The sequence below is a fragment of the Acomys russatus genome, chromosome 13, assembly GCF_903995435.1.
Source record: "Acomys russatus chromosome 13, mAcoRus1.1, whole genome shotgun sequence".
In the NCBI taxonomy this organism is placed as follows: Eukaryota; Metazoa; Chordata; class Mammalia; order Rodentia; family Muridae; genus Acomys; species Acomys russatus.
Window position 1 is genome coordinate 53,578,574 of NC_067149.1, and position 25,818 is coordinate 53,604,391.

A 25,818-nucleotide genomic window follows, 5' to 3' on the forward strand; every position below is an offset into this window, starting at 1 on the left:
GAATGACACCGGGGGCATCCTCCTGTGACCAGAACACAGAGGCAGAGGCTGAAGAGATAGAGACCCATTTAAAGGCACGGTCTTTAAAGCGAGAAACATCACATAGAGTTTAGGAGTTTTAACTGACAAATCTATCAGTTATGATGTGGCTGCCAAGCAAAGATGATGCAGATTTTTGGCGGCATGAATAAATACACACACATTCTAGAACAAGAGAGGCAATAAACAGCTCCACTCTGCACAAATCAGACACACACACACACACACACACACACACACACACACACACGCACACACACTGGGCATTTGGTTTGGGGCTCCAGTGAGTAGAGAAGATCACTCAGTCGGTTCGAAGAGGACCGGAGGGGTGGGGAGCAGCTTACAAAACAAAGTGGGAGGGAGAGAAAGGCATAGCCTGACCCAAAGCATCTCCTTGAACTTGACGCTGTTCTCACACTTATGGAGGGAGGGCTTTTCTCCTGAGGGGCATGGTCATAGGGATGCCTACTGCCATGATTCAGAATATTCCAAAGATGACAGAACTGCTCAGAAAGGCAGCCAGTCCCCAGGCTCAGAAAGTGACCGGTGTACATAGAAGAGGGGCTTATCTTTTAAAGGTTTATTATTTTTATTTATGAATGTGTGCACATACATGTACGTCGTGTTCATGCGGGTGGGAACTGAATCTCCTGGAACTGGAGTTGCAGGCTGCTATGAACCATTTGGTATCCGTGTTCTTAACTGCTGAACCATCTCTGTAACCTCATGGCAAGGATTTTAATTTTTTTTTTTTAAGGTATTGTGTGAAACAAAGCTTCCAATCCTGGAATTATTCAATATAATGGAATCTAGTGTTTCTTCGCTGTGGTCTGTTAGCATCTGAGTTTGATACAAATTGTAAAGTGGGTTCTTACAGGTTTTCAGCATTAACCTCTTGAACCGAAGAAGTTGAGTAACATAACGTTCTCAGTATTCATAACTTAACAGAGACTGAACCCCCAGTGAAACCCACATAGATCAGGACTTCTTAAAATCCCACGTAAAATGGTCAAATAAAGGCACAGTGTGTCCTAGGAGTGCGGACAAGGTGCCAATAAGGTTGGAAATATGCCTCGGTTCTCTTGAGAACAGTCTAGAGTCTGTGTTTCTGTGTGTTGTGCAGGAAAAGCAGATTTGAAATGGCAGCAAAGATACACAGAACCAGCAGACACTGCAGGCCATCTCTTTATTTTGACCGCAGGATGTGGTCCGCCTGGCTGGGCTTCTGCATGACGCATGCGCAGATCTTGTTGGAGCATCTCCGGTCCTTGCTGCACTCACAGCTACTGTGGAGCCCCAACAGATGCACACACCCCAGCTCAGCGGCTCTGCCCAGCCAGAGCCTCTGGCAGCCTCTGATGGCAGCTCTTAGCAACTTCTTCCTCTCCTGATGCCTCCCGATGCCTCCGAGCTCTTCCACACTCAGCCCCTTCATCCTTGAAAGCAAGCACTTGCCCCTCTCTTTGGCCCACAGCTCCTGATCCTAATTACAAGAATAAATAATTCTACATGTTTAGTAGGGCACTGTGGTTCTGGATGCTTTTTGCATTCACTTTCTACTTGGTCCATCCTGATAATGCTGGAAACAATGTTAGGGAGAGAGGGACATCGGAGCACTTGCACACTGAGGAGACAAGCCGGCTCTGTATGCATTAAGGGTCCTCTGACCCTTAAGCAGGCTTAGTGATACTTTATTGAAAATAGCACCTTCATGCTCCCATTCCTGGGACGTGGAATGTTCTGGTCTAGGAGCAGAGTGCTGTCATTCAGGTCTGCAGAATCTCCAAGGAGGCTTTCATCCACAGAGGAGTCTGGATGGGTCCAGTATCCCTAATGCCCATCAAGGTCCCAGGGCTTCTGGCTGTCTAGCCAGCTTTTGCAAGCAAAGGGATAGCAGTAGGCACTAGATCGAGGCTGTGGATGCTGCCGTTTCACATATCTTATAATGGTTTGTAAAGTAAGTTCATTCACGACACAAGCAGGCTGTCATGTGAGCATGAAAACATCAAGAGCATTAATTTAATCAAGTAAAACTTAGAGAAAAATTAATATAACACATTGAATGGTGCCATAGAATTAATGCCTGGCATGGCTATTAGGCATAGATGGTAAACAGCTTAAATGAAGGACTCTAATTAGAATTATTTTAGCAGAGCCAAATCAGGTTTTAAGTTGCTCTCATCCCATTTTATTGGTTCTGTGGTATTTATGTAGTTGCGTTTTGCTGCCTGAAGTTTTACTTGATGTCATTTGCCATCCAGCCTCTGGCTTGTTTCAAGCGTGTAAAGGTGATTCGGGGCCGAAGAGAAAACACCTGCTTCCTTTGAACCATGTCCACTCCTGACCTTGAGGTGCCCCTGTTTTACAACACAGTTCATTTCTTCTTATATTCTCTCCATGATTTTCTTTCTGATGTGATGGGTTAGCTGAGAGAAAAGGTAACAAGCTCACATACCTGTCATTTATAAGAAGAGATGTCTTACCCTTTGCCTGGATGCTGAACAGGTTCATAGACAGCCCCAGATTGCTAAATGTGGAAGGACTAGCGTCTGATGCTGAACACAGATCGAAGCCACTTGGGCCTGGGTGGGGAGAGATGAACTGGAATTCAAAGTCTGAGATGATGTCCCTGGCAGTGGCTCTCACTCTTGGACTACGGTGTGGTTCCTGAGGAGCTGGAAGGATGCCAGTCAAAATGGCTCATCCTTGTTCATTAGAGTGTTCACGTGGAGAAGCCCTTTCCCTTGCAGAAGAGGAAAGGGCAGTGACTGGACCACGGGAAAGCCTGAAACAGTAGATAAAGCCTGGCGTTAGGCTGGAGTCCCAAGTGGACATGGGATGTGAGGGTGAAATAATGAGGGGCTTAGGAGAATAGTTCATTCCATCCTTTACATTTTGTTTAGGTGTCTCCTCGGTACTTCTTAGAGCCAACAATGAGGGGCATCTCCTCTGTTAATAATGTGCCCGTCCATGAAGGTCTTGCCATCTTGGAGTGTAAAGTGTGTGTGTGTGTGTGTGTGTGTGTGTGTGTGTGTGTGTGTGTGTGTGTGTGTGTGTGTTACAAAATGGTTCTTGAGAGCCACAAGACCAAGATGGAGTTCTTTCTACACGGGAGGGAAAGGGTAGGAAGTGGAGGCCAGAGAGAGGGTCTCAATGCATGGCTGGAGAAAAGTTATGAAAATGTGCTTCTTGTGGGCTGGAAGGTAGCTAGCTCTGTTGATGAAGTGCTTGCCTTGAAAGCACCAGGCCCTGAGTTCCACCCTCTGCAACTCACATTAAAAAAAAAAAAAAAAAGAAAGCCAGGTACAGTGGTTTGGTTCGTCTTTATCCCACTACTCTGCCTCATGTCCTGTCGGCTCTTAGAGTGGGGAGAGGATGCTGAGAGACAGAACAGGAGTAGGTCACCTCTGTGCCATCACCAGCCATTACCCAGTACTGCCTGTCTCCTGCTGTGTATCTGTGGCCCCGTGCCTGGGATGGCATGAGGCGCCTTCCTTTGCAGAAGGCCGTCATCCTCATCAGTCTTGGGGAACAGCACAGACTTAAGCTCACGGTTTGCATGATGAGGGCCCCAGGATGATAACAGTGTCATGGTTGATGTGGAGAGGCAGAGAATGCATTCAAACTGGAAATGGGCTACAGCAAGACACTGAGCAGGACAGAGCTCCTACAGGGTGCCATTTCCTACTGTCTACCTGCAGAGGCATCAGAGAGAGTGGGGGTGCGGAGACCAGAGCTCAGTGCTGGAGTAAAGCAGAGTCAAGGAAGAGGTCTGGGGCAGCTTCACTGGGGAGCACATGGCTGGTCTGGCAGTGGTCCAGAAGACAGGAGAATGCTCACAATGCCTTTTAGCATCCACGGGCAGTACAGCTGGCCTCAGTGAGCTGCAGCCTGATCCTGGAGCCTTGGCTGGCCTGACTTAGGAAGTCCCTCAGCCATCCATGGCCCCAGGGGCTCAGCTCCAGGAACCATGGCTGTGGGATAAGTGTGTCTTGGGAAGGACCCTATCAGCTTCTCCTTTTGTCACCTCCAGGAAAATTGCTGCTTATGATGAAGAAATCCAGCATCTATATGAGGAGATGGAACAGCAAATCAAAAGCGAAAGGGAGCAGTTCCTTCTCAAAGTGAGTGGTTCATTCCTGGCCTGCGCTAGGTCTGGCGCCCAGTGGCTGACCTGCCTACTCTGAACACCTGCCCCTATTAGGATCCCAGCTCCCTCCTGGGGCCTTCTTTTTCCTCTTTAATGTTCAAGACACCTACCACCTCCAAGCAAAGTATATAATGTACTTATATATTTTTATTTCATATGGTCTGTTAGTAAGCTCCTTTGCTTACTAATCTGGCCTCAGTTTCTCAAGCATGCCTGGACTGTAGGTGATGCCCTATAGATAATTGTTCAGTCGATGTGTTTGAGCATGTGAATACTTGGAGGTATGGGTGGATGAATGGCAGGAAGGAAGGGAGAAAAGAGGGAAGAAAAGGAGGACAGACAAAGCACCAACCAAGGACAAAACATGCAACCATCATCAAACCCCTACCCAGATCTAACCAAGGGACAGAACATTCTCCACAGTTAAGTGGAGACTGGGGACTGACTTTCACAGGATCTCTGGTGCCCCATATTTGGCCATGTCCCTTTGTTGGGGAGGCCCAATAGCACTCGGAGGAAGGATAGCAGACTACCAAGAAGAGACTTGATACCCTAGCACCATATTCAGGGGGAGGAGGTCCCCCTTGGTCACAGTCATAGGGAAGGGGGATTGGGGTGAAAGTGGGAGGGAGGGAGGAATGGGAGGATGTATGGGATGGGATAGAAAATGAGATGTAATATGAATTATTTTATCTTTCAATAAAAATGTGTTTAAAAAAAAAAAAAAAGAAAAAAAGAAAAGAAAAGGAGGACAGAGCCAGGAAGGAGAAAGGATGGATGGATGGATGGATGGATGGATGGATGGATGGATGGAGTATAGATAGGAAAGGAGAGGAAAGGGTAGAGAGAGAGAGAAGGAAATAGGAAAGATAAAGGAAGGAAGGAGGGAAGGAAACGTGTGATGGGTGAATTCCAGAGCATACTTTTGTAGCTAAAGCAACCTGGACATTGAGTGTCACTCAGTTGACTCCATCAAAACATACCAGCCCATTCTATTCCCTAAGCGGCATCCCCAAGGGAGGCAGTGATTAGAGACCAGGCTGCTCCTCTTAAACAACTAAAGAATATAGTCACCAAGGAAAGCCCACGGCCACCGCCCTCAGCACCATGAGAGAAAATGTGAAGCGTGTACCCCTGTCTCCACTGTCCCCCTGTTCTGTTGTACACCCCATCTTCTTAGTGTACCCCTGGCTCCTAGGGCGCCCTAATTCCTAATGTACCTCCTGTTCCTAACACATTCCTGTTTTTAGCATGCTCCTTTTCCCAGGGCACCCTGGTTATTCCTAGTATACCCCATGTTCCTGGTGTACCCCCGTTGTGGTGTACTCTCATTCCTGGTGTTCCTCAGCCTTCCAGCCCCTTGTTATTTTAGGAGGTGAGGACCGGTGAAGTGAGGACCCTATGCTCCACCAAGCCAGTCTGATTTGGTGTATATCCCACTTAAGCAAAAGATCCAGGCCACTCTGTTCTCCCTTCTGCCATCTACTCTGCTCTGTGAGTTCTCAGGAGAGGGGCTGCCGGTCTTGGACAGCAGCCTCCACTGCCTCTCAGTGCTAAGCCCAGGCTATTGTCTCAGGCTCTTCCCTTGATCCAGATTTCAATTTTCTGCTGCTTTGGATTATCCATGCCACTGCTCTACTTGCCGTCCCAGATGCCATTCACACTGCAGGGAAGTCAGAGTACCTTCCAGAAATATCTGGCCGGAGCCCCTGGAGGCTTGCCACTATTTTCAGACCACCTCTATTGTCCTTCCGTGCTTTAAACTGTGCCAGCTGCTCCAGTGTTCAGGGAAACTGAACGTGTATGTGGCAAACGGAATCCACACACATCCATCAGCGGGTCTGAAATAGCTTCTAACAACAGCAGTTTCCCTGGTCTGCAATAGGAAAGCAACTGCTCATCCCTATGACAGATGCACAGAGGGGACAGTCTCAGAGGATATGTTGTCCCCTTTGCCCAGGTCATGACTGTAGCTAAAGTATGCTTCCAACAACCAAGGGTGGGCATATGCGTGAGGGCTGGGAGTGAACAGAGGATGTGGGAAAAGGAACTAAGAACCAGTTAGCATCATTTCAGATGACCTGGGTCTGGTACTGTGCCCCCTCGTGCCCTTTCTTTTCTCAGTTCCTTTTTTTCCCCTCCCAGAGACAGGGTTTCTCTGTGTAGGCTTAGCTGTCCTAGACTCACTTTGTAGAGCAGGCTGGCCTTGAACTCACAGAGATCCGCCTACCTCTGCCACCCCAAGTGCTGGGATTTAAAAGTGTGTGCCACCATGCCTGGCTTCCTTTCTCAGTTCTAAATGCCTAGCCTAGAGAGCTCAGTGATTGCCCTTGAGCCTCTGCTGTGAAGATGAAAACTCCAGGGAAGACTTGGGCAGTGCCGCCAAGCCTTTAGATACAGACTTTCCCTGGTCCCAGAGTTAGGATAAGGATGATACCATCTGTGACTTCAGAGAAAAAGCCAGAGCTTCTGACCAGTTTAGATGCTGACTGTACCCGTATCAGTACGCTGACCATGAGAAAAATACCCATGCGTTTGCCTCCCCTAACTCCAGACTGGGAGATGCCCCTCAAGAGTGTCCCAACAGGGTCAATTGCATGCACCACGAGACCTGTGGGGGTGGGTGCATTGGCATGGGATTCCAGCGTTTGCCATGGGTGCCAGCGTTTGTCAGGAGGTGCTTGGCCCATGAGTAGTGGCTGAGTGAACTAAGTCGGTCCCCTGCAGCTGATTCTCTCCAAACAAAGTCCTCAGAGGCTGTCTGAGGACACCCCATGTGGGCCATTGCACATGGTTCAGGTGAGGATGGTCACATGTCTTCCAGCATAACCTCTGGCTGCTGATCTGTTTGGACATGAGCAGGGGAGCCATTGGCATCACCAGAAGAGGTGCGAGCCTTTGAGCGAAGGTGGTCAATGGCTTATAAGCCAAGAACAACGGTTCCACCAGACACAGTAGCCAGGACCCCTGTAGTCACCCAGTGCAGCCTCTCACACTGGTCCCCTCCTGAGGATATCACAACACCATGGGCTATCCCGGGACCTTCAGTAGCGTCTGATGTGTTGTTCAATAGCTTGTCCCTACCTTGTCAAAAGTAGAAATGCTGAAGGAAGCAAATGGCTGCTGGCTTCCGTTCTGTTGAAACTCAGAAAAATGAAGCAACTTAGACAATCATTGGAGGGACTCAAACCCAAGCATCCTGAAGCCTAGAAGTCTCCCATCCTACCTGGCTCTGCTGGGAGTGAGACACTCCACACTGTCTGTGACACTACAGCCAGACGCCATCCCATCTGTACTCTCAGGTCTTAGCAGATCCATGAGGAGAAGCCCAGGCTGGGGTGTGAGGGAAGAGTGTGTTGAGTGTAGAGCAGACAAGTCATGCGGAGTGTGGCCCAGGACCCCTGAATCATGGTAGATGAGCAGTGAGCACTCAGATTCCCCAGGAGGCAAGGGGGTGCACGGTGCCTGGAGCTATGTGGTTTAGGGGACCAGTGCTGGTGTGCATCCATCCTGAGCTAGAGTCTCCAAATTGGAGGCTGCCTTAGACATTTACAGCGAAAGGTGTAATGAGCTGGGAGGTGCCGAACGATCAGACTCAGGCACCTTCTCTCCCTGTCCCACTCCGCCAATGGCTGTCCTTAGGTCACTGTGCTGGTGGGAAAACACTGCAGGGCACTGCCACAGGGTGTGGCCACACTCACAGAAAGTTTTCTAACACATCTTCAATCACTAACTTAGTCTCATGGGTCATCAGTGGTGGGGTAGTGGGTCGCTGACACCTGGGTTTCATGGGAAGAGCCTCAAAGAGAAAAGGGATTGGTGGCCCAGCCGATGAAAGAGTTCTTACAAGGCGGTGTGCTGGGTGTAGGACCCCACTGTCTTCTCTTCTGGCTTGGCAGGACACAGAGAGGTTCCAGGCCCGCAGTCGGGAGCTGGAAAGGAAGCTGAATGCCAAGGAGCAGGAGCTGGAGCGTCTCAACCAGAAGCAGAAGAGGGTAGGTTACTGCGGAGACTCCATGCCCTCCACTTCTCCTCTTGCCTCTGGCCCACCCCTTCTGCCATTCGCCCATGGATTTCAAAGTTGCCCCAAGACAACCTGTGTCTCTCCGTGTGTCTTCACTTAAAGTCCCCACGAGGAGGATGCACTGACACACGCATGTGATCGCATCACTGGGGAGGCTGAGGCAGGAGGATTGTAGTCCCAGAACAGCCTTGGGGAACATAGTTCAAAGTACAGCCTGGGCTACATAGTGAGAGCCTGTTTTAAGATGCTGAAAATACTTTAAACATTTTAAAACAACGTCACAGCTGGGCCCTAGGCAGAGCCACAATTGGATGTCTAGCCTGGAGAAGTCCTTTATAGTCTTTTATATCGATATGATTTACCCAACCCCAAGGGACCTGACAGTTTCACATAATTACACCCAAAGGTAATAATGGATGCTAAACCTTGATGTTGGTTCAGGCAACATCCTGCAGAAGAAAAGAGGAACCCGAGGGAGCACGGAGACACTTGTGTAGTCACTGATAATTCAGGGGGAAGTGCAGGCATATCTGTCCTCCTCAGCATGCCCGTGGACACTCCCAGATAGAAAAGGCTCTCTAAAGAAATGCCCACATGCCTGGACATGGTCCATGACCACTTCTGGGACACAGGTTAGATGCAAAAACCAGCCACTTCCCTCTCGCTACCCGAGCAGAGAAACGGACTGTGTTGTATGTTCTGCAAGGCAGCAGCTGTGCTGAAGCTAAGGACACCTGGCTCGTGCTACCAGGTTGCCAGGCCAAGTGTTTTGCTCTCGGCAGTCTTCTCAGCAAAACAAGACCTCCGGGAGGAGAGAGGCCGTAGTAGCACTGGCCTCCAGTCTCAGTTTGCCTGGTCCTGGAAGAAATCCAGCTAATGACAGACCCTGGCATGTGGCTTTCTCGGAACAGAGAAGGTTATTTTTAGCAATATGTGAGCATAAGCTTGGAGGATATCCCCCTATTAAGGCTGGGGCTGCTGCCCTGCTGATAGCTAAGCTGCAGGTCTAAATGTCTTCTCTGTAGCAAGAGGCTGCAAACCCTGGGAACTGCCCACCACCTTTCCATTCTGTCTGCAGTTGGCCTTGCCTCACTCCCCCTTAGCCTCCTCTCCATCATGCATTAAATTCGTAGCAATTAAATTTATCCCTCAAATGAATGATTGCCACTCCATTTAATTACTGCACGCTTGCCTGATAACTCAGGAGCCTCACGAGGGGCTCCCAACATTCCTTGTGGCCGCTTTTCTCCCCTCATTGGCCACATTCGTGAAGCTAAATTTATGATGATCTATTTGCCTTGGTGAGGGTTGGAAGCTCCACAAAGCCTACTCACCAGCCAAGAGGAGCTGAAGTTATCAAAATGCACATTTAAAAAAAAAAAAGTCATTTCAGGGATGCAAGAAAAATCATATTTGACCTGGTTTAGTGGTTTCCTCAGAATCACCAAGGTCTGAGGCAGCCAAGCAAAGCTGTCGCTTAGATGAAGGGAACCAGGCTCTTGTGGCTGAGAGGAGAAAGGGAGTGGATAAATGTCCTGTCTGTGTTCACTGTAGGGAAGGCGCACAGGGCGATGAACAGCTTCTTAGCTGTTCTCTGACCCCATCAGGGACCAAGGCAAAAACATTGTCTCAGAGGACAAAGGGGACCTAGATGAGGTCTCCAGCCCATGGTGCCCATGGGAGAAAAGACACAAGTAACCTGTGGAATTTTAATTGCTGGCCATCGTAGAGAACGAGGCCCCTCCAGGACTGTCCAGCAGTCCCATGTGGAGACAGGAAGGACAGAATGTGCTATCAAAGTTGCTCCTGCCTGCAGAGATGCCTTACATGGGAGCAATGGGACAGAGCAGCGTTGACTTGGACTCCGCAGAGCATAGGGCTGCGCCAGCTGTGGGCGTGGCCACGTTCATCCTTCCTCTCTGTCCCCTCTTTGTAGCTGGAAGGCCAGTGCACAGTCCTGCACAACGACAAGCATGAAACCAAGGTGGAGAATACCAAGCTGAGGCTCACGAACCAGGAGCTGGCCCGTGAGTTGGAGCGCACCTCCCGCGAACTCCAGGAGGCCCAGCAGCAGCTGGAAAACCTCCAGAGAGAGGCCTGTGAGCTGCAGCAGGAGAAGGAGATGTGAGTCCAGCCCCAGATGCTGGGGTGCTATGCTCTGTGCTGGGGACCAGGATCTCCTCTCCTAGAGACCCAGTTCCTGGTGTGTGTGTGTGTGTGTGTGTGTGTGTGTGTGTGTGTTGGAGTCTGGACCCTTCTTTCCTGACGTTTTCCTGTTCCTTCTGTTCTGTCCTTTTTCTTCAACAGAGTCTCACTGTGTATCCCAGGTTGGCCTTGACCTTATCATTCTCCTGACTCAGCCTCTTGAGTTCTGGGGTGGCATGCATGGCCTCCCACAACCCTCTCCTGCCCTCTCCCAGCGCCCCCCCCCCCCCCCCCGTGCCCATCCACTGCTGGTGCTCCTTGAGACTTCTGACCCTCTTCAAGGATCTGAGACTACTAAGTAAAGCACAGCCAGAGGTTCACAAGAAGTAGCCGGGGCACCTACTTGCTTTCTGTTGCTGTGCTCAGAAGCAAAGAAAGGGGCAAGAAAAGCGAAGTCCCAGAAGGTCAATGTTACATGCACCCCACTAACACCCCAGAGAATAATGAGCCTGTGAGACACACTGATTCAGGGTAGGACCAGAACCCACTTCCTTCACCTCGCTCTTCACTCATGAACACATCTGCCAGAGGTTGTTATGTGCCTGAAAGTCACCGAGCGGTCTGATTTCAGGGCATGGGATGGTAGGGCTGACCAGCAGTAAAGCCTCCGCACATACTAAGTGCTTTTGTTGGGAATGAAAGCCCTTACTTCATTCTGAGTGTATGCAGAACACATCCAAAACACTCCACACACCTCCGCTCCCAAATGGAGTCAGCCATTTGAGATAGACTGCCTGGATGACAGGGATGATGTGTGTTTGGCCTGGGAATGTCGCCCTAGTAAGATATCTCTTGTTGTAAGATAAATGACCCCCCAAGAAGCTGACTCAGACCAAAGCCCAGCCTGCATGTCAGTGCTTTCGATGGCTGGTCAGGGGGAGCATGCATTTTATCCTAAGCAGGCTGAGTCAGGTCCTCCTAAGGTGCCAAGGCATAGGCATGTAGCTTATTACAGACTCAGGCATTCAAATCCAACCAAGTTCTCAAAACTGCAAACATCAGAAGGCACAAACGCTAAGATGGTGAAGGGAAATAAACCCTCATGCTGTGCATCGCAGCTCAGCACCAAGTGGGAAACCAAGACCTTCACGAGTCTTATCTTAATTAAGGTAGCCAGAGATGCAATCTCTAAAAAGATGGAGACAAGGGAGTGAGGAGGAAAAGGGAACCAGGAAGTGCATGTTGAGGAGTATCTTAGGGACCTGGTAGGTCCAAGAGAACACCCAGGGAAGCCAGGGGAGGGGGCCCTGCCTTACTCTCTGGAGACTGGAGTCTCAGGCCACCACCACTGGCAGCCCCATACAGCTTCTGTTCGCTGTCACTTTTACAAAGGAAGATCAGAGGCTCAGAGAAGCCGCACAGCCAGCTAAGGCCAGGCCAGAGCCAGAGCCTGGTCTTGCTATCAGGGCTCCTGGGTGTCTTGTGGTGTGGTATTGCTTCAGAGCTGCTGGGAGGGGAGAGGGAGAAGACAGGGAGTAAACAGACTTGATCATTTATCAGAAAGAATTCCAAACGGGCAAAATTAATTTTCCCATTCTCTGAAGACATTGAAGGTAGAAAAACTAGATTTGAGGATAAGATTAAAAAAAAAAAAAACCCTCTTAGGCAGCAAGATAACGCAAAAATGAAGGCCAGCTGAAAAGCTGCGCCTCTGAGCTGATTTTTTTAATTAACTTTTATTTTGAAGATACAGTTTAAGACAAGATACAAAAAAACGACTCCCCAAGAGAGGTCTGTCTCCTTCTGTGACCCCTATCCTTTGGATCTTTCTGGAATCTGTTATGCATGTGCAAATACATCCCCACATACACAAATGCACACACACATGTACATGCATATGTACATATACACTTTCATACACAAAAATACACACACATAAGCATGCACTGATATGCACACACATGCACATACACATGTGCGCATGTGTGTACGTGCATACACACACACACACACACACACACACACACACACACACACACAGAAACACACACACTTTCCTTTAGAGAATGGCAGCCAGCTAGGCATACAGGTTTGTTTTACCTTTTTCACTTAATAACATATTGCAGAATGGCCCATAGCTCATCTCTTTCCTAAAAACAAAGCCAACAGCAACCCCCTGGGGAAAACTACAAACTTCCCACCAAGAACTGCAACAAAAATCAGCTAGTCCTCTCCTTCCCAGTATGCTGTCACCAACGGAGAGGTGACATTTAGCTCAGAGGAGCTTAAAAGGTTAGTCAAATATCCCAGAGCCACTGTTTAAAGATTGCTTTGATTATTAACACACAAAAACGGAATAGCTGGGTAAATCTATATGTGTGCATATATGTATATATAGATCGCCATAGATACGTGTTCAGTTGACAGAGAGGAACATGTATTTGCATAAGTGTATGTGTGTGTGTGTGTGTGTGTGGTGTGTGTGTGTGTCTTGGTGCTGTTCACAGAGGCAGAGAAGACCCAAATAGCATGAGACGTATGAATTGCTTTCTCAAATACTGAAGACACAGAGCTGGGCTCTGCAGTGAGCCGCCTTCCCTCAGCAGGGGCCAACTTTTCTGTTGTCTCTTGGCAAGAATCAGAGCTGGGCAGGAGAGTCACCCAGCTGGGCCCCAGCCTCTTCAGGATCCAGAGGACCCAGACAGGAGCAGGCAGGACTGCGTGTGTTGTGCTAATCAGAGCAGAGTCCTAGACTGGGGTGCGGGGAGGGGGTGTTGCTCAGGGACCCAGTTTGCATAATGGGAAATACACTGTTTTCCCTTAAGTTGAAATTAAATAATTAAATATAATTGGTAATAAAATGTGAGGAATTCATGTCTCTGCTGGAGCTGGCATCGTTGTGTTGCTTAATTAGGATTGTCTGAGGTGAACTTAGAATTTGATTCAGTCTGTTATGGTCGTCGAGTGACTTTGTAATTATTCTGCAAAGAAGAAGAAAGGAAATACACAGGCGAAGGCAGCACTTAGCTTAAGGAATGAGGTTATCAGGCGCTTGGTGGGAGGGTCACCAGGCTGCTGCTGTTGTCAGCTGCTCAGTAATGACACTGAGAGGTGGTAGAGGGGTGACTGTCTTCACAGCCCAGTGAGCACAGTCAGGCTGTTGGGGGCTCTCCACCAGAGAGCCACACTGCTGTGGAAATAGGAACTCTGGGGCCTTGGTGGCCACACTGAGAGTCACATAGATTCCATGCTGAGGGCCGAAGGTCAGAGCACAGAGGTGAAGAAGAGGCCGCGTTAGGAACTTAGCTTTCCACTGCTGCCCACTTCTTCCTTTTCCTTTCCTTCTCTTCCTGCCTCCCTCCTCCCATCTTTCCTCCCTCCCTTCCTCCTTCCCTTCTTTAATTTCCCCCTCCCAGCCTCTCTTCTTTCCTCTCTGAAGTGCCACTGTTTCCTTATATGGAGGTAGGTAGCTTAGCTCCCTCCTCCTTTCCCCATGGCTGTGTCACTCACCTGGCTGTGTCTGCCTTCTCCACAGGGAAGTGTACCGAGTGACAGAGAGTTTACAGCGGGAAAAGTCAGGTCTCCTGAAGCAGCTGGACTTCTTAAGGTGGGTCTACCCGGGGGGAGTCTTATCTGCCCGTAGCCCGGAACAACACTGGGAGTGCCGACCTGTCCCCAGTCCCCAGTGCATGGTGCAGGGGGCTGCTGGGTACTACCCACCGGAGACTTAGTCATGGACTCACATGTCCTCCTTCCTCTAGGGTCATTTCTGAGTCAGGCTCTGCCTCATCCTTGGTGATCATTGCTTGTGAAGGAGTAGGTCTGAATGAGCAATAACTCTGTAACAAGGATACAATCTCACTTTCAACAAAGGCACTGAGTCTGTCAGATAAAGGCGAATTCTGGCATCAACGGAGAGCATGTTGGTGTTAGAGAGAAATGTGCATCTTTAGTGGTGAGGAATTCAAAAAGCCACCCATGTTTGAGATATGCTCTGTTTAGATTGACATGAGCCAGGCCTGTACTGCTCAGGAGATGGAAGAGATCTAAGGGGCCATGTTCTACCCCACGGGAGACAAGGTCTTTGTTCTCATGAGGCTTTGTGAAGAGAACAAGATACAGAAGGATTTTTTAAAAGTTTGTTCTTCATTATTCTGTTGTATTTAGAAAAAAAAAAAATGGAGCGATAGGCCCAAGGAGACTGACTAGGAAAGAATAGGCATGGCGCTCTACAGGTGTTCACAGGTCTTTCTCTTGGCGGTCAGCATTTGTGAAGTGTGGACTCACAGGCCCGGAGCCTGTGAGGCAGAGATGAGAGAGGGGCCCTGGCAGACTATCCCCATCAGCGAAATCACCAGGAATCCAGGAGAAAGTGAGAATGTGGGAGGAAGGGTAGCAGTGAGGTGGGGGTGGGGAGAGTGAGAGGCAGTAGAATGTAAAGTGGTGATGGGACCAGGACCGCATCTGGAGTGTGAGGCAGGAGGATTTCCTTCCGGTCTGTTCATGTCCTGCACTGAAAGGATAAACAAAACAGAAAACAACATGTGCACTTTGCCATGAAGCAGTGAGCTCAGAGGCCTTCTGGATCCTCCCTCGGGTTGCCGGCTTGCTGCGAAGCCAGCACAAGGGTCCTTCAAACACAAGACACTCATTTTGCCCTTGTTGGGGGCTTGCCTTCCATACCTCTACCCCAGAGTTGTTCCAAGGGCCTGGCTGTGTCACTGAAAACAAGAAGACATACTGCCAGTGTTTTCTTCAAGGCGGATGGCATTGCAGGTCCCATATCCTAGTTGTCATTCCTTGGGACAGTCTGAAATCTGATCCTCCAGGCACCCTACACTTATATTTGGCCCAGGATCATACCCAGTAGGTTCCAGCATTATGATAATTAGTTTTTGACCACTGCTGAGCCCGCCTTCCCCCTTCAGAAGCTGGTGGTTCACAGCTGCCAGCACAGACTGGTGCAGAATCACAGAGCTGAGTTGAGCTGAGGGAGGGGCCCTCCTCTTGCATCAAGAGAAGAACCTTCCAGCCATTTATGTCTCTCAAACACCCAGTATCCTGAGTCTGTTCACTTAACTACTCTGAACTTTCATTAAACCTGCAAGAACCCCCATTTCCTACCTTCTCACTTGGCCTCCTGCTTTAGAAATAGCCAGAACGAGTTTACAGAGCTTGCTTCATGTTGCCAGCACCCATGTCTCTAACTCTGTGGATGTGGTGTGAGCTCCCTTGTCTCTCTGTGGATGTGGTATGAGCTCTCCTGTCTCTAACTCTGTGGGTGTGGTGTGAGCTCTCTGTCTCTTACTCTGTGGGTGTGGTATGAGCTCCCCTGTCTCTAACTCAGTGGGTATGGTGTGAGTTCCCCTGTCTCTAACTCAGTGGGTGTGGTGTGAGCTCCCCGTCTCTAACTCAGTGGGTATGGTGTGAGTCCCCCTGTCTCTAACTCTATGGGTGTGGTGTGAGCTCCCATGTCTCTAACTCAGTGAGTATGGTGTGAGTCTCCCTGTCTCTAACTCTGTGGGTGTGGTGTGAGCTCCCATGTCTCTAACTCAGTGAGTATGGTGTGAGTCTCCCTGTCTCTAACTCTGTGGGTGTGGTGTGAGCTCCCATGTCTCTAATTCTGTGGGTGTGGTGTGAGCTCCCATGTCTCTAATTCTGTGGGTGTGGTGTGAACTTCCCTCTCTCTAACTCTATAGGTGTGGTGTGAGTGCCTCTGTCTCTAACTGTGTGGGTGTGGTGTGAGTTTCTCTGTCTCTAACTCTGTGGGTGTGGTGTGAGTTCCTCTGTCTCTAACTGTGTGGGTATGGTGTGAGCTCCCAGTGCCCCTAACAAACTGATCCATCCTCTCTTGGTTTGTTGACTTTGTTTGTTCTCTGCCCCATCTTCCCATTCTCAATGCTCCAGGCTGACTTTCTCCCCGACAATTCCACCCAAACTGTCCTTGCCCACACCACCAGTAACTTTAATTTCTTCAAAAATATTAGTCCATTCTCAGGCCTCCACCTTTGTCTCTTCTGGTCTATTCTTAGCATGACTTCCAAGGGGATCTTCAGTGCTGGAATCAGATCGTGACACCATACATACCCCCCGTCCCCAACAATCCATGGTTTCATGTCTCGTTTGGAGTGAATATCAAAGCTCTTGCTGTGGTCCAGGAGGCTGTGAACAGTCGAGTCTTGACGTACCCTCTGTTCTCTGACCTCCTCCCTTTGAGCACCCTGTGGGCTATCCCTAGGCCTTCCGTGGTGCTTTCTCCTGCACCCATCTGGCTGGCTAATGGGATGTTCCTTGGTCTGTCAGCCGCAGAGTCCATGTTTGAAAAGCTTTCCCTTACTGTCCACAGGGAAAGGAACAAACACCTCCGGGACGAACGGGACATAAGTTTTCAGGTAATTGGCCAGTGCTCTCTTGGGACTGAGGGCAGAGAGAGACAAGGCCCAGGGGCCATCTGACCCATGCCAGGGCTGATCAAGACTGCCCAGAGAGTTAGGGTGTGTTGGGTCCCTCTTGATATATGCAAGTAGTAATAAGGTAACCACACGTGGGTTTTTCTCATGAAGGGAAATGCTTCCCTCTTACCACAACCAGACTCAAATGTTTGGGAGAGCCACCCAGTTTTTGGATGTGAATTGGTAGTTCCGTCATGAAATGGCACAGCTGAAATATCATCATGTGAAGTCAAATGCTCAGCTTGTCCTTTCGGTCCAAATTTTATCTCCTGATGAAAATCTCCAAACTTGATGCTGTCGGGAAAGCAAATTTACAATGCACACACAGCTGTTTACACAGCTGATTTTGTGTCTAGCTTTATCTGTACACATACCTAAAACTCTATCTCTGTGTGTACCTCCTCTCCCATTCCTGAGCACAGGGCTCCATAACTTCCCAAACAGTGTGACACTCACAGGTCTTCACTGTGGGGCACATTGAAGCGGCTCTAGAAATTTGCATCTCCTTCTTCATTCCCCCTTTATAGAATGGAGATATTGGATTCTCTGAAGGGGCAGAGTAGCTCAATGGAACCCCCTAATTGTAGGGTTATCATACCATGAACTTGTGTGTCTCTGGAGAAGGCATCGGTCATCTTCGCCATGATCTCAGCACTCACACAAGGAAAGGGAGTTTCTGTTTTCTTTCACTCAGGTGTAAGGATTTTTGAGGAAAACAAAACAAAACACAACAACAACAACAACAAAAACCCCTCAGGGAGAGGATGGTGTGTGTGCTGCAGCCTCGGCTGAGCAGTAACCTAAATACAGCCAGTCTCTGAGAGTTGATGTTCCCTGCGTTTGCCCCTGCCTGGCTTATGCTGCCATCCTGAGGGTCCCTGTTACATCACCGCTTCTCTGACACCACCAACCAGCAATAATCATCTCAGCCACCCACATGTGTACTATCAGGGCAAGGCTTAAGCCTACACATGTTTGTCTGATAATGATAACGATTATAATTGTTTTAGAAGAAATGCTGATTTTTTTTTTTTAAAACTTCCAACCAAATGCCACCTTAATCCCTTCACCTCATTTTCCTTCACCTGCCAAACTCAACTCGTTTTGTTTTGAAAGAGAAGGAGTGGAGGGAAAAATACCAGTAAGAAATCAAAGAAAGGGGGCTAGAGCCCTGTTAATGCGGAATAATAAGTAAAGATTGTCTGGAGTCATTAAAGCCATATCCTCAGGGGTGCTGGGGATTCAGCACTTGCTCCCTCCCTTATGGGTCCTCCAGAGGCATAGAGTGGCTTATTAAGGCAGCACTCTTCTTGTGATCTGGCTCCCTAAACTCTTGGCAAAGGGATTCTGGGCCCTGCTCCTGCCTCTCAGGTTCTGTGTTATGGTATTTGCACACTTCAGCCCCACACAGCCTGCTTCCACAAAGGACTGCAGAGGTCTTGGGCTGGTGAGGGAGTGGTGGTCAGAGCCCTAGGTTAACTGCCCCTCTGGCCAGGACCCTATCTCAGTACCTTAGGGCTTTGTTAGGAAAGGGAGCTTAGAGCCAGGAGGAAGAGTGTGGCTTTAAATGCTTAGGGAGCTTAGGGAGCCTATGAATATTTTCCTAGGTAGAGCTTATCTTTGTTTTCTTTTTTCATCTCTTTCAAATGACCAGTTCCTGTGAAGAATGGCACAGGAGGCCCCAGGCTCTCCTCTCTGCATTCCCTTCTCTGTGTGAATTCCTAGAAAGAAGATGAAGGAGTCCTAATTGGAGGGAGGTGGGGGCGCTGGGCTCCTGGAGAAACAGGAGAGTGTGAGTGACTGAGCAGGAAAACCACACCTGCTTCTCTCATTTAGTGTCCCCTCTAGAGTCTTCCCCCATTTCTGCTCAAGCATCGAGACAGATCCACCGGCGTGGATCTCAGGGCATTTTGTGTTTCTGCAGAAAGATAAGGCGGCCAAGGCAAACACAGCTGCTTCCAAGGCAAGCAAGAAGCAGAGATCTGGCTCTGTGATCGGCAAATATGTGGATGGCAGGGACATTCTCAGGAGGTAAGTCGTCACCCACCACCCTTCTTTTCTCCGTGCGTTCATCTCAATCCCTTGGGAGCTGTCTCTGGGCCCACATTTACTGGTCCTTTGAGGTGTAGCCTTACTAGGGAGGCCTGATGTCAGTCGGTCACTTGCCTTGACTCTCAGAGGGCCTGTCCCTCTCTGTCTTGACATCCAAGCTAGGGAGAGGCTATGCAGAGCAAACCTGTAGTGAAGAGAGCTACCCTGCCCTGCTGTGGGCCTGCAGAGAACTTGGGGCTGACTCAGAAAGGAGGAAGTGAAGATGATCAAGGAGGGAGTGGCTGGGCAGTGCTCTACGTCTCGCAGCTACCTGGTTTTTCTGCACTGACTGTGATCTGAATTAAAATGTCATATAGAATCACCCTTAGCTGAAACCCTCTAGAGACAAAATTAGGGCTCATGATTGACAGATCGTTGCAGCGATTCATATTTAACTAACTCAAAGGCAGCGCGCGCTACGGCATGCGAACTGAGCGTGAGTATGCAGAGTGTTGGCTTGATACTCATTCAGACAGACAAGCCAGTCCTCCTCAACCTCTTTGCTTGTTTGTTTTGTTGTTGTTTTTCAAGACAGGGTTTCTCTATGTTATCTTGGCCATCCTGGAATCACTTTGTAGACCAGGCTGGCCTCGAACTCACAGCGATCCGCCTGCCTCTGCCTCCCGAGTGCTGGGATTAAAGGCGTGCGCCACCACGCCCAGCTCCTCCCTGACCTCTTTTGAGCAGGTACTCCATCCCCGTGGATAGACACAGAGAGGCCAAGGTGGCTGAGCCGACTAGCATCAGATTGCAGGAGAAGATGTGTAAACTCACTCACAGAGAAGATGGGCAAGGGTGAACTGAAAATATGGGCAAAGTAAAAGTGACTTGGAGGTGTAGACAGGCTGATCAGATATCATGGCTTATCTCTCAATAGCTCAGTAGTGAGGTACAATTTGGAAGCCAACATTCTACACTAGTATTTGTTAGCCTGTTGGTTTCTCAGAACTGAATGTATTTCCAGGTTGATTGATTCGACAGCCATTTGTGGATTACCTCCTGGTAATCCATTTATGGAAAGCCTGACATTCTTCCAGGTTTTGTGACATCGCCACTATCTCTATCCACCAGCAAATGCCCATTGACTAGATAGGTAGTGAGCGGCCACGTTTGTGAGGTAGAATGTGAGTCACTGGAGCAGAGGTTTGCTCTTCTCTGCTTCATGAGCTCACAGGCAAGCAGCGGAAATAGAAAATAACCCACTAAGCATCAAAGTGTGTGCTCTGAATTCCAATATCGATTTTGGCAAAAGCAGCCACTCTCTCTACTGCTGGCAGGCAGTGTTTGGTGGCAAAGCAGAAATGAGCTTAGACATGCTAAGCTGAAGCCATTATAGAATGTCAACAGTGCTTGAGATGTTCCCAAATAAAACGCTTTTTTTCCCCAAGAAGCACTTCATTTTAGGGCACACTTAAATGCTTGTTTCTTTTTCTGTTGAAACACCTTTGGGAAAACATTGTGTGTGTGTGTGTGTGTGTGTGTGTGTGTGTGTGTGTGTATGTGTGTGCGCACATATGTGCCTGCTTGCATGTCTACATGCACGTTCATGTTGCATGTAAAAGCAGCTAAAAATGGACAGGGATACTGTATTCTGAACCAGGTAGTCAGGTGATGGGCTTAATAGTGTGCATAGGAGGAGCCAGTTGGCTTTGATTTAACCTGTTTCATAAGTAAAGGGAAAGGTGGTTGAATTGCTATGAATCTTTTACTCTCTATCCAAACCAGTTCACCTCTGTTGAAAGTAAACAGTGTCTTAATTTGTCCTTCAGAATCACAGCTAGCTTTAGAAAGTGATGGATTCACTTTGGTTTTCTTTTTCCTTCCTATTATTGGCCTTATGAATAAAAACTGCTAGAAGCCAAGGGAAGGCTAATGGTGTTTCTCTTGGATTGCAGTGTTCTGTGTCCCTTGATTCCATTTCCTTATCTCTTTCTCCTTTGCCTTTGTCACCTTGCTGGTTCATCTGTATTTCTTTCAGTGTGTGTGTGTGTTCACAAGGTCATACCTGTCTCATTTAAATCCTCTCAGCTTGAACTGTTCACTAAGATGGAGAAGGAACAACAGTGACCTGAAGATCTGTGCGGAATTTGCTCTCCAAACCCTTGGAAAATCAACCTATGCTTCTCTCTGTGCCCCAACTGGCAGGGTCGTTCTACCTCCTACTGTCCTCTTTGCTCATAACACTCGAATGCCTCCAGAAGGTCTTTGAGGCTACCTTCTCCTTCTTCTAGTTCAGAAACACAGAAAGGGGGAAGAAAGAGACGGGGATGGATGCACCTCCTGACCCAAGCCCGTTCATAATGATCCGTCTCTGAGTCAGGAGACATCTGTCATGGGTGGGAGGAGCTTTCCGACAGCAACAATACCTCTGCACTGCTGAGGGACACTGTGTGGACAGCTGCTGTGTAAGCCTGCACTGTGTGGGTGTGTCCTGCATGAGAGTGCCTTGTGTGGGTGTGCGCTATGAGGTCATCCCTCTCTTACGCATTGTCTCATATATGAATGGGCTAGGCTAATGGACCATGTTTTGTGGTAGGGCAATGTGAAGTGTGAAGAATTGATGTCCTTCCAGAAGGACATGCAGTAATTGAGGGCATGGAGTGGGAGCAAGCCCAGCCACCTGAGTGTTCTCACAGAGTCCTGTATCTTTAACCCAGCATAATCCTTTCTTCACTGTCTTCTTCCTGAACAGTCTAGTTCGTAAGAATATATCTGTGTTGTTTGTTACTCTGGTCCTCCTCTTAAGTCCAGTGCCACGTGAGGACAGGGCCTTTATTTTTAATTGAGACCTGCTAATCTTCATCAGCATCTTCATCATTGGCAGTGGTGGTGGCTGCGGCAGCAGGCAGGCTTTGAAGCTGTTCAACACATGGAGCTGGCTCATGGCTCTGTTGCCCCGTCTCCTTCTCTGGAGCTCTCTCCAGTGCAAGGCGGACAAGTATCTCTCCACTTCCATATTGATATTTTACTATTTCCTCCCACTCATCTTCCTCCCCATCCCCATCCTGATAGCCAGTCGGTAGAAGAGGAAGAGGCATTCGGCACCTCGAGGAGGAGAAACTCTGTGGGCCTGAGTGCGTATCTCCTGGCAGAGGAGGAGCTGGGCACTGGGGATCCCGGGACTGGGGTTCCCCGTTCCCGGACACTCCGCAGAATCATCTCCATTGAGGAGGACCCCTTGCCTCAGCTCCTGGAAGGTGGCTTTGAGAAGCCACTGAGCCGATGCCCAGAAGAAGAAGAGGAGGTCTCTGACCAGGGCACAGAAGGGCAAAGCGTGGCAGCCCCCGCCTTGGAACCCATCCCCACATCTCCCCGAGGGCAGCCTGTGGGAAAAGAAGCCCTCTACAAGGTAAGGTCCAGGCAACACTGCTGACATCAGCCCCTTGGCTTTGAGCCCAGGAGACTGGAAGGACACTCAGAAGGCCAGTTGCAGTGGGCTTGGGGATTCGCTATGTTCTCTGTGGCAAAGATTGCTTTCCTTTCCTTACCTTTTAGAGAGAGATAAAGAGACTCATCAGTTTCAATAAATTCTTCTTGTTAACTTCTCTTGCCCCCATGATGCACTCTGCCTCTTCTAACTGAGATTTGAGGCATTTAGTGAACACCGGCTGGAAACAGTGTCTGCTAAGCTCCATTACAAATGGTCATTTGGCACAACTGTCAAGTGTACATGCCATCATCTTTCTATTCTCTCAGTCAGCTGAGCCTCCTTCACTCCCCAGCATCCTGTGTACTCTTCCCCCCAATACGTTTCTTTTTTTTTTTTTCCATATTACATCTTGATTGTTAGCCCTTCCCTTGTTTCTTCCCATTCTTCCCTCCCTCCCACTTCCCCCCTTCTCCCCTCCCATATGTCTGTGATTGAGGGAGACCTCCTCCCCCTATATATGCTCTTAGAATATTGAGTCTCTTCTTGGTAACTTGCTATCCTTCCTCTGAGTGCCGCCAGGCCTCCCCATCCAGGGGACGTGGTCAGAAAAGGGGCACCAGAGTTCATGTGAGAGTCACATCTCACTCTCCACTCAACGGTGGAGAATATCATGATCGTCGGCTAGGTCTTGGTAGAGGTTCGAAGTTTAATGCCTATATTCTCCTTGGCTGGTGCCTTAGTTTGAGGAGGACCCCAGGACCCAGATCTGCCTGTCATAAAGTTCTTCTCGTAGGTTTCCAGGACCCTGTGGGTCCTACTATTTCCTTATTCTTCCATGTTACTCTCGCCTAAAGTCTCAATAGGATGCACATCCCTCTCCTGACTCAGATCTTCCTCTGAATCCTGTGAGGAGGTCAGTTCAAAGGTCAGAGCACTTGTTTCCTATCACCAAGTGCTCTCCAGAAAAGTGATGCCTCTTTGCCTACTGGGAGCCATGCTCCTCTGCTAGTTTGTGACTTGAATTTTCAAACAGGCTATTCACCCTTGGCCCCTGCCCTAGTCCTCCAAATAGCTCTAGAAACTTAATGGCAGTATACAAGGGGCATCACTGGTGGGTCCCTTCCCCCTCTCAGCTCCCTCCCAAATTCCTTCAATACATCGATCTACATTCACTTTTAGTGGACACAGATGGATCGGTATCAGTGTCATCACAAGATGTAATCCAGTATTATAATATATAACCAAGAGGTCTGTAGGAGTCAGGCTAGAGGAGGAAGCCATGGCTCCTATGTCCTGAGGCGTGTCTTCAGTGTGGTCTGATGGGCCTGACAGAAATGTTTTCCCCACTGGCAGGAGGAAAAGCAGGAGCCCAGAGGGGAGAGGCTGGGACAGCTTGCCTCTCCACTGGGCTCTTAGCGTGAGAGTACCTAGCATACATTCTGTAACTGCTCTTCTCTCACAGACAACCACAGCCCCCATATTTCCTCACAAGGCTGTCTGTCATGCCATTTTGATGCAACCTCAGAGAAAATAAAGAGGGCCAGCTGTATGAAAGGCTGATGTGAGGGAGACCTCCGTGAGGCAGACCTGCGTGAGGCAGACCTGCGTGAGGCAGTGAGGCCTAGACAGTATCACTCTTCTGGAGAGTATCCAGTAATAGGAGTCAAATGCTACTTCTGGTGAAAAGTCAAGACTGTAAGTGCTGTTTGGAATAGAAGAACATTTAAAAAAAAAAAAAAAAAAAAAAAAGGCCATTGCAGGGACCTAAATTACATTTCAGTAACTTAATAGATATTATATACCTGCTTTTAAAAAACACAGTTCTAAAAATTCTTTAGTGACTTGGGAATTTGTATTGTTTGAATAATTATGATAAATAGGATAAATTAGATATACATATATATATATCCTCAAATCTATTTAAATAAAACATTTTCTCATATAGAATGAAAAAAATTTACAAAGTGTGAATAGTCTCAGACAATAGAGAACTTTTTCTTTTTTTTTCCCTACAGCTGTGGGTTTCCAAAGTTTAAAACTTAGAAAAATTCGCTTAAATTAAAAAAAAAATTATTTGATTTGTGCATGTCTGTAGGCACATCATGCCATGGCACATGTGTGGAGGTCAGGGAGCGACTTTCCAGAGTCTATTTCTGGCTTCCACTGTTGGAGTTCCAGGGGTTGAATATGGGTTGTCAGCCCTGGCGGTAGCTGCCTTCACTGCCCAGCCATCTTGCCAGCCCAGAATGTGTTGGTTTTGTTTGGAGGTTTTTGTTTTCTAATTTGGATTCTAGGTGTTGTTCTTTGTCTGTCTGACTGTCTGTCTGACTGTCTGTCTGACTGTCTGTCTGTCCGTCCTGTGGTGCTGAGGACAGAAACTCACAACACTGTGCATGGGTTGGGGTGGGGGCGCAACCCTTTTATGTCTCAGAGACACCCTAACCCTTACTTTTTAAGCATGTAGGAGGGAGAGAGAAATGACAGCATATGTCCTGATGTGACAGCCCTGCCTGTCCCTACAGACCATCTGTCTGTCACCCAACAGATAGATTCTCCTCAAGAGAGGAGAGCAGGCTGGAAGACCTCCCTGCTCTTGTGAGTTAAGATGCCTATAGCTGTGTCATTTATGGCTTTGTAGGTTTGTGCCTGAAAGCAAGAGTTCTTCCCAGGGAAGGGACAAGGTAGCCTTGGGGCTGAAGGTCAAGAAACATCTGTAACCAGAACCATAGCCACCATCTTGACCACTTCGGTTTCACATTCCCACCTCTTACTGTGCCTGCTCTTCCACGTTTAAAAAAATGACAGTTGGAGGCATCTCAGACAAATGACATGCAGAAGCCAGTGCCCTATGTACTCAGTGGCTAAAGAAAACAGGGCAGAGGGTATTGTTTCAATTTTATTTTAAATTCTTGTTGTTGACCTTAAATTCTTTCCCAAGTGCTGCATTTCTCCCCCAAAGTCTGTTTGTTAGTGGCTCTGTTCCAAAATTCAAGTGCTGCTCATACCAGCTGCGCGCTTCGCTTCATTATGGTATTTGCTCGACCAGAGAAGCTAATTCCCTCAGAACCACTTTTAAATCCACTCCAAAGAGCCCCACCCTCACCCCCAATTAGCAGTGTTGAGCCAAGCTTGAAGGTGAGGCAGGCGACCAGACAGTGATCTGAAGGGAGTGGGTGCCCATGGGAGGTGTCCCTAACACCAGCCCTCGCTCAGTTTGTGTCCTAGAGAAAGTCCAGCCATCCTGGGTTCACAATCCCAGGCTGATGGCAGGCCAGCCAGCCCTGCTTTGTTCTGTGTGGCTGGAGGAGGGTGTGGTTGTCTCTGGAGGCTTCCTAGAAGGTGTCCTAGTTTGGACGCTCTGTTGCTGTGGTAAAAACACTGACCAAAAGCAACTAAAAAGAAGAAAGTGTTTATTTTATCTTACAATTTCAAGATGGCCTTGCAGCATTCCAGTCCATCACTGAAGGAAGCCAGGACAGTAACTCAAGGAAGGAACCTGGAGGCAGGAACTGAAGCAAATACCATGAAAGAATATGCTGCTTACTTG

At 48.6% G+C, this 25,818-nt stretch overlaps 1 protein-coding gene across 1 annotated transcript in view; it reads left to right on the plus strand.

The window, feature by feature from the left end:
- The window catches only part of Cracr2a (calcium release activated channel regulator 2A), a 103,790-nt gene that overhangs the window by 58,444 nt on the left and 19,528 nt on the right, over positions 1-25,818 (plus strand). Inside the window, exons 6-12 of the mRNA XM_051155429.1 lie at positions 4,073-4,163; positions 8,089-8,184; positions 10,150-10,337; positions 13,894-13,965; positions 16,705-16,750; positions 18,735-18,841; positions 21,914-22,250. Coding sequence (XP_051011386.1) covers positions 4,073-4,163; positions 8,089-8,184; positions 10,150-10,337; positions 13,894-13,965; positions 16,705-16,750; positions 18,735-18,841; positions 21,914-22,250 — 937 coding nt within the window. The remainder of the gene's footprint in view (positions 1-4,072; positions 4,164-8,088; positions 8,185-10,149; positions 10,338-13,893; positions 13,966-16,704; positions 16,751-18,734; positions 18,842-21,913; positions 22,251-25,818) is intronic.